Source organism: Bos taurus, chromosome 10 (genome assembly GCF_002263795.3).
Source record: "Bos taurus isolate L1 Dominette 01449 registration number 42190680 breed Hereford chromosome 10, ARS-UCD2.0, whole genome shotgun sequence".
Lineage (NCBI taxonomy): Eukaryota > Metazoa > Chordata > Mammalia > Artiodactyla > Bovidae > Bos > Bos taurus.
This window is the reverse complement of record NC_037337.1, coordinates 2,438,923-2,456,243: the sequence shown is the minus strand read 5'-3', so window position 1 is coordinate 2,456,243 and position 17,321 is coordinate 2,438,923. Positions and strand designations below refer to the sequence as shown.

General features: G+C 34.9%; 1 protein-coding gene across 2 annotated transcripts in view; it reads right to left on the bottom strand.

Moving 5' to 3' along the window:
- Positions 1 to 17,321, bottom strand: part of YTHDC2 (YTH N6-methyladenosine RNA binding protein C2) — a 73,722-nt gene that overhangs the window by 31,043 nt on the left and 25,358 nt on the right. For both annotated transcript variants that reach the window (NM_001192811.1, XM_059890604.1), the window contains 9 exons: positions 16,930 to 17,065; positions 11,778 to 11,904; positions 11,325 to 11,390; positions 6,210 to 6,388; positions 5,874 to 5,970; positions 5,708 to 5,795; positions 5,541 to 5,621; positions 3,596 to 3,678; positions 883 to 988 (listed from right to left, as the gene is read on the bottom strand). In NM_001192811.1, the coding sequence (NP_001179740.1) occupies positions 883 to 988; positions 3,596 to 3,678; positions 5,541 to 5,621; positions 5,708 to 5,795; positions 5,874 to 5,970; positions 6,210 to 6,388; positions 11,325 to 11,390; positions 11,778 to 11,904; positions 16,930 to 17,065 (963 nt within the window). The remainder of the gene's footprint in view (positions 1 to 882; positions 989 to 3,595; positions 3,679 to 5,540; positions 5,622 to 5,707; positions 5,796 to 5,873; positions 5,971 to 6,209; positions 6,389 to 11,324; positions 11,391 to 11,777; positions 11,905 to 16,929; positions 17,066 to 17,321) is intronic.

Below are 17,321 nucleotides of genomic sequence, written 5' to 3'. Positions count from 1 at the left end.
ATTAATTCCCATGTAAAGATTAGTTAATCAGAAAAGGAATAAAGGGGTAGATTCTATGGAGAGGGGATGGCACATGTGAAGGCCCTGAGATACAAAGAAACAAAATGTGCCTGAAAAATTGAAGCTACTAGTATGAGTAGAGAGAAGAGGAAAGGTATGCATTAAAAATTAAAACCAGAGACACAAGCAGGAGAGATGATTTAGGCTCTTGTTAAGAATTCTGCATCTTATCGTAAGAAGAACAGAAAATGACACATAGGCATGGAGAAGTGGGAAGTAATCCAGGTATATGGATGCCAATAATATGATCCACTGTCTCTTTAAGATTTGGAAGCTAGCATGTAGCTTGGCACACCAAAGAATCAAATTAATGAACTTCTGATAGTTTTCCCAACAAACTACATAGTGTTTGATTGTTCCATTAAGTCAGAAAACTTAAAGGAAAATAATTAATATAGACTAGTAAATCTCAGTGAACTCAGTTCCAAAACTAACAAGGTAAGCTCAGCAACTTGAACTGAGATTTTGATATTATCGTTTGGACCTTGAATGATTTGTTTTCTACTTCTCATTGAGAATTTAAAAGGTGAAATATGGATGTGGTTGACAGAATCCTAAAATGTTACAGTAAAAAATAGTATATTTACAAACTATACCATAACTGAAATGCACTCAGGCAGCTCTTTAAAATTTTGGAGGTTTCTGAATTAAATTTTCTTATAGGAAAAAATATTAGTTTTATATAATCACCCTCCATAATATATATTTTAGAATTTTATTTTATAAATTGATTTATTTTTAAGTCCAATCTGTCTAATTTGAAATGACCCCTTTCCTCCCTCACCCACAAAAATAGCATTTTAGAACGTAGTAAATTTCCACCTGTAATGGCATTCTCAAAAGTTCTGGAGTCTGAAATTCCAACATATTCTGGAATCGAAGTCTACTGAACAGTCGGAAACAAATTCCAGGTCTGCATCGCCCTGCCCTTAAAATTAAAACACAAAATTAAGGCTCAAACAAGGAATAAAAACCATAACAGGGAAACTGTAAAAGCAATGTGATTTAGGAGACAGAACAATAAACCAGTATCAGGTCATCTCAGTTTGAATCTGTACTCTGATACTGATCCCCTAACCTTTGAAAAGATACTTCATAGGTGTGAAATTCAATTATTTCATTTACAAATGAGATTTATGAATGATATCTACCTGACAAGTAACACTTCTAGAAAATGGTAAAAAATTTAATGCATATACATACATATATATATATACACACACAAATAAAAGTAAATAAAAAATAAAGTATGAATAAATATATAGCAATTTAATCAGTTTTATGAAGCTGATACCAAGCACTGTGTTTAGGTCCACTGATTAGAGTTGTGGAAGTTATGCATTTATACAACTCTAAAGGAGTGTCATTTACCCCATCATCAGAGACTTGCATAATTTTCTGGAAAGTACCAGAAATATACCTTGAAGAAAAGCAGTGACTTTTAATTTCATTTAATGTCCTTGTATCAGCTAATAGCAAGGCTAATACCAAGTGACAGAGATACAGAAATATCCCTATTCCCACAAAGTTCACAATCCACAGAGACAAACATAACTATAACACAGTGTGATACAAGTTAGAAAATCTGACATTGTTGGACCATTCCTTCCTTCACCATTTCCCTGACTACATACACATTAGTTTTCCCACCCGATCTAGCCTCCTCTAAGAAATTCCTATCCTTCCACAGTCCTTAAATGCTGACGTTCCTCTGAGGTCAGACCTCAGATCTCTGCTCTCCTTACTCTACTCTCTCTCCCAAGTGATATTAATAATCCTCGTAACTTCAAACTTCATCCATATAGGTCTCATTATCCTAATCTGGACCTGTATTTCAGAAGTCTCTTAGCTCCCCCTGGATTTTCCACAGTCAATTCAAACTCAACACAATCAAAAATTAACTGTCCTCATATCACCAGTTTTCACATTTCACCTAACAATAGCACCACCATCCACAAAATTTTCTTAGAAACCTGTAAGACATCCTTCATTCCACTTTATTCCCTACCCCTGAACATACAATCACCAGTATTACTCTCCTGAGTACCTCTTGAATTATTTACAGGCATACCTCAGAGGTATTTCAGGTTCAGTTCCAGACTATGGCAATAAAGCACACATAATAAACATAATAACAAACAACAATAAACAATATAGCACACACAATAAAGCAAGTCACAAGAATGTTTTGGTTTCCAAGTACACAGAAGAGTTGTTTTACACTATACTCTAGTACACTAAGCATGCAATACCATTACATCTAAATCAACAATGTGTATAATCTTAATTTTAAAAATACTTTATCACTAAAAAAATGCTAGCCATCATTTGGGCCTTCAAAGTCATAATGTATTTGCTGGTGGAGGGTCATGCCTCAATGTTGATGGCTGCTGATCAGCTGAAGGCTGGAAGTTATGGCAATTTGTTAAAATAAGACAACAATGAAGTTTGCCACATTTATGGATTCTTCCTTTCATAAATGATTTCTCTGAAGCATGCCATGATATTTGATAGCATTTTACCCACAAAACTTCTTTCAAAATTGGAGTCAATTTTCTCAAACTCTGTTGCTGCTTTATCAACTAAGTTTAGATAATATAATCTTTTGTTTTGTCCTCCTTCTCAATCAACAACCGCTGTTTTTTAATGTTCTCTGCCTTGACAATGTATGTCTAAATACATATATAAACATATACAGATACTTTTTAGCACAAGAAAATACTAGATATATGCTTTATACCTTACTTTTTCAATTAATACAAGTTTCTGAAAACTTATCCACATAAGACACATATATCTACATATTTCCTTTTAACAGTTACTAAGTAAGACATTATGTGGCAATAATATAATTTGCTTAACCACTTCACTATTTATGGACATTACAGTGTTCCCAGATTTTTCACTACTAATAATATACTACTAAAAGCATTCTTAAACATATATCTTTGCACACATGTGCAAGTATACTCGGGATAAATTATGGGAAGTGGAATCCACTGCAAAAAGGGAGATCTGGATAAACAATTTCAAATCATCCTGTGAAGAAGTCACACCAATTTACACTTCCAATAACAAACTATGAAAGCCTATGATCTATGCTTTTTCCAACTTAAAAATTTTCATTGATACCAATCTGATAAGCAAAAACTAGTACCTCATTAATTTGCCTTTCTTCACATATATGCAAGATACATGCAGCATACATGAGGTTAATGTAGTGATCTTAATTTAACTGATTTATTCCGAGTTTTTTTGTACAGTATAGAAATTAGTCTTATCTTACATTGCTTTTATTTTCATTTTTTAAATTTTTTACATGTTCTGAGTGTAGGTTATACAAGGCAAAAATTTTTACTTTTAACATAACCTAAATTTGACTTTAAAATAAGTATTAAAATTGTCTGCTTTGAAAAAATAATATAAAAATTAAGACAAACATGAAGATTTCAACATTTTATAGAAAGTAGAATATACATTAAATATGTTCCCATTTTAATGGGAATTGAATGAATGTTCATTAAATATACATTACCTGCCTTTTCGTTGTATGGCGCTAGCTTTGGAAATCCATACCATTTTTAACATTGTAACAAAATTCAGTGCATCAAAGGATTTCTGTAATATTTAAATCACCTTCATGTTAATACATAAAAGGTATTTAAGAAGAAATAGGAAACATTATGAATATATTTTAACATGCCCAGTTTAATTCAGAGTTCTTTTTGACTAATTAGCACAGAGTACTGATTTTTTTTAAAAATCCAGATTTCTGGTTATAATCATTCTAAGGGAAAAAAAGGAAAACTAAACTCTGAAGAACTGTAAAACTTCCTCATGCTGTGCCTTGCTACGCTATCTGTTTTACTCTACTACACTTGGATAATGGCAGTCAGTTCTCATAAAGCATCAAGATTGTAGAGAACTGATCTATTCTCTTAAGGTCATTTTCTATCAGATTTACATCACTGTGGGGAATAGGAGTCATCAGGGAAAGACATTTTCTGACATAATTTTCAGGAAGCTGATCGGCGAGAACAGTAATAATCACTAAAGTAATCCTATTTCCAAATGAAGAATTTTCAACCCCATCCATTTTATCTCCTGCTGAACTACTAATGTATTAGCCTATCCAGAATGTTACAAAAGAGAAAGTAAAAAAGAACCACTACTAACCCCATATTTTCACTACTAAAGTGAAAATTTACTATAGAGAAATATTTTTAAATAATACATTGTTAACTAGAATATATATACTCTAGTGACTTTATACCTTCCTTTTCATAAAATAACTACATAGATAAATATAAATGGGTTCTCCTAATAGTTTATTATGACATTTTTAGAAAAGATGCTGCTTATTTTGTTTTTAATAAAATATTACATTTGCCAATTTTGTGTATAAAATAACTTTTGACACTACCATCAGTTTTCTTAATAACACACAAAGGTAACTTGTTTTCACATTAAAAATGATAATTTATACCCACTAGAGCAGACATGATGTATTTTCCCAACATGGATAGCATTTATTTCCTTGAAAAACCAAAAATTTTCAATTCTTTCATGAAAGGACTGACCAAAATTAGGAATACTGAGAATTGGTGGGCACTGCAATACTACAAGGAAATAAACACTGACTTTTATTTATATCAGGTGTTGGCAGAAATTCTTTAGCCTTTGCAGAGGGACTCTGTTGCAACTACTCAAATCTGCCATCGCAGTGTGAAAGCAGTCAGACAATGGGTAAAAGTGGACAAGAACAAGGCATTATTCCAATAAAATTTATTTTTACAAACGCAGTTGATGGGCCCAATTCTTATGGTAGCCATCATTTGCTGAAGCCTGGTTTTATATTTGTTTTCTTGAACTAAAGAAGGCTTTTTTGAACTAAACATTTTTTGAATACCCATTAATACTACATGCAGAGCACTGGAAATGTAACAATGAACAAGAAGGACACAGTCCATGCCCATAAGTAGAAAGAAAACATACAAAGTACGTAATCAAATTTCCACATTGACAAAACTTTCAGTTACTAGCCAAATGATTCATTTTCTTCCTAATATTTAGTGTGTGTGTGTGTTAATCACTCAGTCATGTCCAACTCTTTGCAACCCCGTGGACTCCTCTGTCCATAGGATTCTCAAGGCAAGAACACAGGAGTGGGTTGTCATTTCCTTCTCCAGGGGATTTTCCCAACCCAGGGATCAAACCTGGTTCTACTGCATTGCAGGAGGATTCTTTACCATCTGAGCCACAGGGAAGCTGCAGAAGCTAAACTGTTAGAATAACAAGACAAACCCTACAAACTGAATTAAGGTAGAATATTCACTTCAGTGAAACCAACATTTACTATGTCAAATTCATCATAGAACCAGAAGTTTCCTCATTAAGATGAATTCTGCTCATAAAAATATTTATTGTTATGGAACTTAACCTTCTTCATTTAAGCAAAAATGCAATTTTTTCATACGTACCTCTTTCACCTTACCAGAATCAATAACAAAGACAACATCATTGACTGTGATGCTGGTTTCGGCAATATTGGTAGAAAGGATCTGCAATAGAATATTATATCATAGTTAATATGAATGCAAAACCAATGACTAAAAAAATGGAAAAATGAAGATTTTATGAAGCTTACTATTTTTCGAACACCTGCAGGTGGGTTTTTTAATACCTTCTTTTGATCAGATGTTTGCATGTTTGAATGAAGCATAAAGACTTGGTATCTGTTGACAATTAAGAGAAAATATACTGTGGTACCTAACTGTTATTAAAAGTAATAAATGCAAAGTGTTAGCGTTTACCTATGTGCATTTTCAGCAAACCGCTTGTCATCAAACAGGATGCGATCCCTCAGACCAACAATTTCATCATATCCAGGTAGAAAAATCAATATTGCACCTTGAAGAAGAATGATTTTTTTAACATTTAATCTCTTTTAAAATAAGAATCAATCAAAACTAAACATAATGAACTATATATGTGTTTTCAAGTACTGATAAGCTCTAATACTTATGACATTTAAAGAGACTGTGCATTATTATCAATGGAATTATATAAAAATTTATATACACAAAATATTAATTTCTAAATCAAAGAATATATTTTTGTTCCAGTTCTTTTAGACAATACTCATTTACCAGCTTCACAACTATGGCAGATATTGTATAGAAGATGCATAATCAAATCCAAGTCTACTTTTTCATCATCAAAACTATGGTGATAAGCTTTCAGAAGCTCTCTGTCTTCTGCACTGAGATCACTTCCACTTGTTTGAACCAAAGAGCTTTCATCCAGATTTCCAAATTCCAAAGAAGCACTAGAAGAAAAAAAAAAAAAAAATAGATCAAGTCGAATTCCATTAAAGAGAGTAACCCTTGCCAATTATTCCCATTATGTCCACCTTCACATTTTCAATATACTCTAAAAGGTCAAGTGACAATTAATTCTCCAGCTATAATGTAATTCATATTTTGGTTTCAAGTATATTATTCAAAGTAAAACTTGGCAACAGGTGCTTTTTAAAAAGCTCAACTTGAAGACATTTCTTCAAAGCAAATATAGCAACAGCCAACTAGCACATGACATCATTAGTCATCAGAAAAATGAAATTCAAAACCACAATGAGATACCACTTCATACCCACTAGAATTACTATTATCAAACAACAAATAATAATAAGTGTGAGAGAGGATGTGAAGAAACTGGAACCGGAGTGGAAATGTAAAATGATGTAACCACTCTGGACAACAATGTGGCCGTTTCTCAAAATGTTAAACACAGTGTTACCATGTGCCCCAGCAGTTAGACTCCTAAGAATATAGATAAGAAGAAATTAAAATATCTGTCCACATAAAAATCTGTACATAAATATTTATACCAGTAATTATTCATAACATCCCAAAAGTGGAAACAACTGAACTGTTCATCATTTAATGAATGAATAAACAAACTAGTCTGCCCAGAAAATAGAATATTACTCAGTCATTAAAAGGATGTTACAACATGGATGACCTTTGAAAACATTATGCTAAGTGAAAGAAGCCAATTATAGAAGACCACAGATTATATGATTCCATTTATATGAACTGTCCAGAATATTAATCTATAGAAAATGGAAGTAGATTAGTGGTTGCCTAGGGCTGGGAAAGTTGAGGAAAATAAGAGACTTCTAATGAGCATAGGTTTCTTTTTGGGGTGATGCAAATGTTATCAAAACTGACTGTGGTAATGATTGCATAACTCTTTGAACATACTAAAAACCACTGGAATATACACTAAAGTAGGTGAATTATATGATATGTGAATTGAATATAAATAAAACTTAAAAAACACAAACTTTTGGTGATCACTTATATTTTAATAGGTTGTTTCTAACTACTCATTATTATAAACAATATTCTGAAAAATAGTTCTCATTAAAAATAAAAGAACTGTACAGGTACCAAGTTAACATGACTGTTAATTTGGTTCTCCTATACTAAAAGTAGGCTTCCCTAATAGCTCAGTTGGTAAAGAATCTGCCTGCACTGCAGGAGACCCTGGTTCAATTACTGGGTCGGGAAGATCTGCTAGATAAGGGATAGGCTACCCACATCAGTATTCTGGCCTTGAGAATTCCATGGACTGTAAAGGCCATGGGGTTGCAAAGAGTTGTACATGACTGATCGACTTTCACTTCACCTCAAACTAAAAGTAGGTTGATTGTGCTATTTCCCAAAAGCCAGCATCAGCAGAAATTACTGCAATAATCCACTTGTTTCTTCTTGCTGTATGTAAAAATATAGACTATTGCCATCACTAGAAATTATCAATATGATTTCTAGAAAGTTCAGTTCAGCTCAATGTCTCTTAAAGAGTTTAGGAGAAAAATAAGACTGCATTCAGTAGGAAAAATATGAACCTTTTTCAACTTTATAACTGTAGTATTTAAAATTTTTAAGTCCAACTTACACCATTTCAAGTTTATTGTTTTACTTTTGTGTTGTTTAAAGCTATAAACTTTATCAATCCAGGAAACCTAATGAATTTAATTTAAATATTTTAAATTTATAATTGACAATATCATGATCTATGGAACAAAAAGAAAGCTGACTTAGCCGGGATAAATAAAATATTATCCAGATAACTGCTTTATGTGGTAATCTGTAGTATCCAGTAAGCTAGACCTAACACCATAAGAATGGAACTTTCAAAGTATTAGCATTAAAAGGACTGCAAGTTCTGGGTGCAATTAATGAAATGACAACAAAACCCACCACCCCAGAATTAGCATTTGGATCTGCCAAGAATTTTGAGACACTACTTTATCATTTAATGAAATTAAAATGATAAAACTAATTTCATACGTCAAATGTTTACTTCATCTAATAAATATTCAAGACTAAATCTATAGATGTTCACTTCAGTCGCTCAGTCGTGTCCAGCTTTTTGCGACCCCATGAATCACAGTACACCAGGCCTCCCTGTCCATAACCAACTCTTGGAGTTCACCCAAACCTATGTCCATTGAGTCGGTGATGCCATCCAACCATCTCATCCTCTGTCGTCCCCTTCTCCACCTGCCCTCAATTACTCCCAGCATCAGGGTCTTTTCCAATGAGTCAGCTCTTCGCATCAGGTGGCCAAAGTATTAGAGTTTCAGCTTCATCATCAGTCCTTCCAATGAACACTCAGGACTGATCTCCTTTAGGATGGACTGGTTGGGTCTCCTTGCAGTCCAAGGGGCTCTCAAGAGTCTTCTCCAACACCACACTTCAAAAGCATCAATTCTTCGGCACTCAGCTTTCTTTATAGTTCAACTTTCATATCCATACACAACTACTGGAAAAACTATAGCCTTGACTAGACGGACCTTTGTTGGAAAAGTAATGTCTCTGCTTTTTAATATGCTGTCTAGGTTGGTCATAACTTTTCTTCCAAGGACTAAGCGTCTTTTAATTTCATGGCTGCAATCACCATCCGCGGTGATTTTGGTGCCCAGAAAAATAAAGTTAGCCACTGTTTCCACTGTTTCCCCATCTATTTCCCATGAAGTGATGGGATGGGATGCCATGATCTTAGTTTTCTGAATGTTGAGCTGTAAGCCAACTTTTCTTTTTCACTCTTCTCTTTCACTTTTATCAAGAAGCTCTTTAGTTCTTCTTCACTTTCTGCCATAAGCGTGGTGTCATCTGCATATCTGAGGTTATTGATATTTCTCCCGGCAATCCTGATTCCAGCTTGTGCTTCCTCCAGCCCAGCGTTTCTCATGATGTACTCTGCATATAAGTTAAATAAACAGGTTGACAATATACAGCCTTGACATACTCCTTTTCCTATTTGGAACCAGTCTGTTGTTCCATATCCAGTTCTAACTATTGCTTCCTGACCTGCATACAGGTTTCTCAAGAGGCAGGTCAGGTTGTCTGGTATTCCTAACAAATATTCAAGACTAAATCTATAGATGTAATACAATACAAAAACCCAAGTCAAATAAATATTTTGTATTCCTGAATAATAGACATTTTAATATATTTTAACTTCATGATCTGGCATTCTCATCTCTTTAAGAATTTTCCACAGGTTGTGGTGATCCACACAGTTAAAGGCTTTGGCACAGTCAATAAAGCAGAAATAGATGTTTTTCTGGAACTCTCTTGTTTTTCTGATGATCCAACAGATGCTGGCAATTTGATCTCTGGTTCCTCTGCCTCTTCTAAAACGAGCTTGAACATTTGAAAGTTCATGGTTCACATACTGTTGAAGCCTGGCTTGGAGAATTTTGAGCATTACTTCACTAGCGTGTGAGATGAGTGCAATTGTGCGGTAGTTTGAGCATTCTTTGGCATTGCCTTTCTTTGGGATTGGAATGAAAACTGACCTTTTCCAGTCCGGTGGCCACTGCTGAGTTTTCCAAATGTGCTGGCATACTGAGTGCAGCACTTTCACAGCATCACCTTTCAGGATTTGAAATAGCTCAACTGGAATTCCATCACCTCCCCTAGCTTTGTTCATAGGATGTTTCCTAAGGCCCACTTGACTTCACATTCCAGGATATCTGGCTCTAGGTGAGTGATCACACCATCGTGGTTATCTGGGTCATGAACATCTTTTTTGTACAGTTCTTCTGTGTATTCTTGCCACCTCTTCTTAGTATCTTCTGCTTCTGTTAGGTCCATACCATTTCTGTCTTTTTCAAGCCCATCTTTGCATGAAATGTTCTCTTGGTATCTCTATTATTTTTAAGAGATTTCTAGTCTTTCCCATTCTATTGTTTTCCTCTATTTGTTTGCATTGATCACAGAGGAAGGCTTTCTTATCTGTCCTTGCTATTCTTTGGAACTCTGCATTCAGATGCTTTTATCTTTCCCTTTCTCCTTTGCTTTAGCTTCTCTTCTTTTCTCAGCTATTTGGAAGGCCTCCTCAGACAACCATTTTGCCTTTTTGCATTTCTTTTCCTTGGGGATGGTCTTGATTACTGCCTCCTGTACAATGTCACAAATCTCTGTCTATAGTTTTTCAGGTACTCTATCATCTAATCCCCTGAATCTATTTGCCACTTCCACTGTATAATCATAAGGTATTTGATTTAGGTCATACCTGAATGGTCTAGTGGTTTTCCCTACTTTCTTCAATTTAAGTCTGAATTTGGTGCTAAGGAATTCGTGATCTGAGCCACTGAAAGCTCCCAGGCTTGTTTTTGCTGACTGTATAGAGATTCTCCATCTTTCGCTGCAAAGAATATAATCAATCTGATTTTGGTATTGACCATCTGGTGATGTCTTTGTGTAGAAGGGTCTCTTGTGTTGTTGGACAAGTGTATTTGCTATTACCAATGCATTCTCTTGGCAAAATTCTGTTAGCTCTTGCCTTGCTTCATTTTGTACTCCAAGGCCAAATATGGCTATTACTCTAGGTATCTCTTGACTTCCTACTTTTGCATTCCAGTCCCCTATAATGAAAAGGACATCTTTTTTGGGTGTTAGTTCTAGAAGGTCTTATGGGTCTTCATAGAACCATTCAACTTCAGTTTCTTCAGCATTACTGGTTGGGGCATAAACTTGGATTACACTGATATTGAATGGCTTGCCTTGGAAATCTTATTAGCAACCTATAAAGTAACTGAAAACTATTAGAAAAAGTTCTTAGAAGTACAAAAAAATATATATAGCTGGATAAGAGACTATAAATAGCTTTTATAGGTCACATTCTACGATTTATATGGCTAACCTTTTTCAAAAGGAGTTAGAATTAAAAATAGCAAAAAGTTTTACCTGTAAGATTCTAGAAGATCCACAATTTCAGTCTGGCCAAAATGTTTAGCCCAATCTAAAGCCATCCTGGCAAAATTCAAAGGTATCAAATTAAAAAAGAAATAATGTTCTCAAAATTAGGAAACTAATTACTCAAAGTTATTCATTCATTAATTAAAGTAGAGATGTATGAGCAATTTTACACAACAGCTTTCTTTTTTTTTTAAGTTTTGTTTTTTTTTTTTTTAGCAACTTTATTTATTTACTGGCTGTGTTGCATGGTCTGTGGGATCTTAGTTGCCAATCAGGTATTAAACCCATGTCCCCTGCAGTGGAAGCTCAGAGTCTTAACCACTAGACCAGCAGGGAAGTCCCCTCACAATAGCTTTTAATATAAAGGCAAATATAAAAATTCAAAAAAGATATATGTAGCTATACGAAGGCATACAAAGAACAGATGCAATTAAAAATTACCAGCCATTTGATGCTTTACTATGAACATTGGCTCCCATACTAATTAACTGTTCTACTTGACTTGAGAAGCCTCGTCCTGCAGCAACCATCAGAGCTGTTGCACTGGTTTCACTATGTCTATAATCAACTAAAAGAAAGAAAAGATATGTAAATGTTAAATTTTCAAATTATTTAAATACATTTTAATTTCTTTGACTGTTAGGGGAATTAACCTAGGACATGGTCATTTACCTAAATACATAACAGCACTGTATAACCCTTAACTCAGATCATCTAAGATCTGATACTGATGTGTCATTAGTATAAGCAGGATAAAATGGGTACCACAAGTTGGAAGGCAGGAGAAGGAAAGATAGTGTTAATCAAAGCAGAAGGGAAAACTACTAACTTTGTTGAACTCTTAAGTAACCTTCTTAAATCTAGATTCTGCCTTAATCAAATGGCAAGATATAATTAAAAAGTTAATTGTCATCAGAATCTAGTAGTGAAAGTTAAAAGGGCAAATGAAAAATTTTAAATGATTTTTTGACATCCTTTTATTTTGCATTTATTCCTCCATCAATCCAGGGTCGTCTTATAAGATGCTTAAAGAGAGTAACACTGGCAGAAAGTTTACTTCCCACAAAACCCCTCCATGAGAAAAAAAAATAAACTTTTATTGAATTTAAATTCCATCTTAAAATATATTTCAAGCAATGCAAAGTATTATAATTACTTAGAACTGATGTTCATAAAGTACAAAATTGGTAATTTCAGAAAGAAATCACTACTGAGAAAAACCCTCTATTAGTAAAACAGGTTAACAACCCTCTAAAACATGGTATCAAATATTAATATAAACCAATGGTTCTTAAGGTAGACAGGGGGACTTATAAGACCTCAGGGGGACCTCAGGCTTTTTATCTCTGAAAGCACAGATAGCTATGCCTTACTTCTAGATTCAGATTCAGTAGTCTTGGGTGAGAAAGCACATGCATTATTAAAAAGATCTGCAAAGATTATGATTTGTGTTCACTATATGAGGATTGGCCACCTCATGCGAAGAGTTGACTCATTGGAAAAGACTCTGATGCTGGGAGGGATTGGGGGCAGGAGGAGAAGGGGACGACAGAGGATGAGATGGCTGGATGGCATCACTAACTCGATGGACATGAGTCTCAGGGAACTCTGGGAGATGGTGATGGACAGGGAGGCCTGGCGTGCTGCGATTCATGGGGTCGCAAAGAGTCAGACACGACTGAGCGTCTGATCTGATCTGATCTGATCTGAGAATTACTACTTCAATGGAATATTCAATTAGGGGTACAGATAAGCATGGGAGTTAGAAAATGACCAAAAATTCACTAATACTCTTTCCTTCAAGGGGTGGAGCCTAATTCCCCTCTCCTTGAGTGTGAGCTGGACTGTGACTCATTCTAGCAAATAGAATAAAGTGGAAAAAATGCTGTGCAACTTTGGAGACTAGGACATGAAAGGTACCTACAGTTTCTTGCTTGCTTTTCCTTTTTCCCTTTTGAATCACACACTCTGAGAGAAGCCAGCTGTCACATTCTGAGAAGAACAAGGCAATCCTATGGATGGTCCAGATGGCAAGGAACAGAGGCCTTCTGCCAACAGCAGAGACAAACTGAGTTCTCTGACCAACAGCCACAAGAGTGAGCCATCTTAGAAGCAGATTCTCAGTCTCAGTAAACTTTCAGATGACTGCAACCCCTGCCAACAGCTTAACTATCAGTCTACGAGTGACTAGGAGGCAGAACCACTCAGTTAAGCCACTCTCAGATTCTTGATTCTCAATAACTATGTAAAATAATAAACGTCTTAGGTTGCTAAGTTTGGGAATCATTTCTTATGCAGCAACAGATGACTAGCATCCAGCATTCCACAGAATGCCTATTCCTACTAAACCAGCTAATTACTACCTGGCTACACAAGATCACACAGGAAAATTGATACAGTTAAAAAGAAATCTATGAGCAAATGAAGCAACTGACAAACAACTAATCTCAAAAATATACAAGCAACTCCTACAGCTCAACTCCAGAAAAATAAATGACCCAATCAAAAAATGGGCCAAAGAACTAAATAGACATTTCTCCAAAGAAGACATACAGATGGCTAACAAACACATGAAAAGATGCTCAACATCACTCATTATCAGAGAAATGCAAATCAAGACCACTATGAGGTACCATTTCACACCAGTCAGAATGGCTGCGATCCAAAAGTCTACAAATAATAAATGTTGGAGAGGGTGTGGAGAAAAGGGAACCCTCTTACACTGCTGGTGGGAATGCAAACTAGTACAGCCACTATGGAGAACAGTGTGGAGATTCCTTAAAAAACTGGAAATAGAACTGCCTTATGATCCAGCAATCCCACTGCTGGGCATACACACTGAGGAAACCAGAAGGGAAAGAGACACGTGTACCCCAATGTTCATCGCAGCACTGTTTATAATAGCCAGGACATGGAAGCAACCTAGATGTCCATCAGCAGATGAATGGATAAGAAAGCTGTGGTACATATACACAATGGAGTATTATGCAGCCATTAAAAAGAATTCATTTGAATCAGTTCTAATGAGGTGGATGAAACTGGAGCCTATTATACAGAGTGAAGTAAGCCACAAAGAAAAACACCAATACAGTATACTAACGCATATATATGGAATTTAGAAAGATGATAACAATAACCCTGTGTACGAGACAGCAAAAGAGACACTGATGTATGGAACAGTCTTATGGACTCTGTGGGAGAGGGAGAGGGTGGGAAGATTTGGGAGAATGGCATTGAAACATGTAAAATATCATGTATGAAACGAGATGCCAGCCCAGGTTCAATGCACGATACTGGATGCTTGGGGCTAGTGCACTGGGACGACCCAGAGGGATGGTGTGGGGAGGGAGGAGGGAGGAGGGTTCAGGATGGGGAGCACATGTATACCTGTAATGGATTCATTTTGATATTTGGCAAAACTAATACAATTATGTAAAGTTTAAAAAAAAAAGAAAGAAAGAAATCTATGAAGCCAAAGGTTTCCTGGATCACATGAAGCATTTTGAACTTCTGGTGCCTTAAAATTAAGCATTGAGATTTTAGAAGAGAAATAAAAATATGGAAAGTAAATTACTGTTCATAGAGATATGCTAACATTTTAGTTCACTACACGTGGCTTAAGACATTAGAATACTGGGCTCTGGAGAATGTCCAATAAAACAATAAAGGAGAGATGACCATTATCAAAGTAATAGTCTAGTAGTCACAAAAGAAATATCTAAAAAGAGGGTCAAAGACAATACAAAAATATTTTTAAATGTTTCATAAATGTTTTAAAGCAATGTGTCTCAAAATTCAAATTTCCTAACTTATGGCTAGAAACCTAAATGAAGTAGGTATTGGACCATATTAGATCATTTCAAGCATAAAAAAAAACAACAAAAGCAAAGGCCCAAAGACAGGAATGAGACAGCATATATGAAGAGCAAGAAGATAAGAGTGGCTAAATTACAGTGAACAAGGAACAAGGCAAACAGTAGAAAATGAGATTTAAAAAGAATATCAGAGACTAAATCAGGGGAAAAGACTTTGACTTTTATTCAAAGTGTAACTGAAAGCTATCGGAGAGTTGAGAGAAGAGAAGTGGCATGATCCAATTTCCTTTTCGAAAGGATCAATCCGATTGTTCTCTGGAGAACAGACTATAAGTAACATAAGAACAGAAGCTGTTAACGGGTCAGTGTAACAGCTGAAAATGTTACACTGACCAGGAAAAAATGTTGGCTTGGGCTAGGATGGCAGCAGTATAGGCAGTAAAATATGGTGAGATTCAGGATTTATTTATAAGGTAAAACTAACAAGATTTGCTAATGGATTACATGTGAGGTATGAGAGCAAAGTCAAGGATGATTTTATATTTTGTTACCTTAGCAACTAGGTGAATGGTAGTACCCTAAGGTTAGATTCTGTGTGCCTGGGATGGCCAGGCACTTGCATTTTTAATGGGGTCTAAAACTGATAATGATCACTAGAGGAACATTCACGAAATAGCAGGCTGAGAGAGAGGTTAGGAGATAGAAAATCAAGTTGTTTGGCGTAAATCTATTTTTATTCCCCTAACAGACTTCCAACTGGAGATGTCAAGTAGTGAGGTATATTGAAGTGAGCGGGGAGGTCAGGATTGGAGACGACATAAAGTTAGGAGTCATTTTAAATAAATATTTAAAGCTATGACTAGATGAGATTCAACTCAGGAGTAAGAGTAAAGAGAAGTAGTTTAAGGATTGAGGGCTGGGACATTCCATATTTGGAGGTCAAGAAAAAGAAAAAAATGCTGCCAAGGAAACCAAGACCTACCAGTCAGAGAGATGAGAAAAAGATAAATCAAGTATGGAATATCAGAAGTAAACTGAAGAACATGTTTCAAGAAGGGAGTGGTCAATTATAATAATGCTGAGACGTTCAAGTGAGGGGATAAACTATTTGACACCTAAGTCCTGAAGGTACTGACCTTCCATTACCATCATTCTACCTTTTGCCTAAAAGCCTTTAGGGTTCTAAAACTCACCTCTGATTACTAATATCCATTATAATCAACTGATGAAATCAGAATAAATCATTAATGAAAATATGTCACATGATATAATGCAGGTACATGTGATTCAGAACTTGAGCCTAAATAACTAAAGGTATACTAAAATTTTTCACTTATTGAATGAATAATCTAGAGCAAAAGATATTAACATTTTTCCCTGTTTTGAAATCATAAATCTCTTTGAAAATCCAAGATATTTGGATTTTCAAGGAGGAAGAGGGGTGATTTGGGGGTAAGTATATTTATATCACAAATCTTATACACATTAAAAACACTTTTGCATATAATTATCATATATTCACAGACCCCATAAAACTGTTCTGGAGACATTAGGTTAAGAATCCTTGATTTAATACAATATTATTCTATTGTACAATATCTATTCTACTATGCTAATAAGAAAAATCCTCACTTGTACATTGGAAATAAGTACTCCAAAAGAACAAATTATTGATAGTGAACAAAAAGTGAATCTTGAATTTTATGAATTAAACTATATCTCTATCATAATAAATAACTGCAAGAGTAATTTAAAAAACTGAAATAATTTACACTTACCACTAACATTTTCAGTTAAAATAAGGTGAAAGACCTGAGCAAAGGCATCAACATCTTTATGCAGCCATATGTCAGAAAGACAAGCATCCATTTCCTTTATTAACCATGGTTCAAGGCAATTCACATCTTTTTCTGTCTTCAAAAAGAAGCAAAGATTATAAATTACTTAACCTTTGCTGGCAAAGAATACAAGATGGCCATAATGACAATAAGAACTATTAGTCATACAGTGTTATATCAAAGGATTTGACATAAAAGTTTGTCATTTCATCATAAACATTATCATTTCCAATATTGTATCTTGTTTTCATATTCATCTTTTATCTGAGAATAAGCTTGTGAACAAAGCAGTATGATCTAGTCACAATATTAACTGTGCTTCTGACACAATG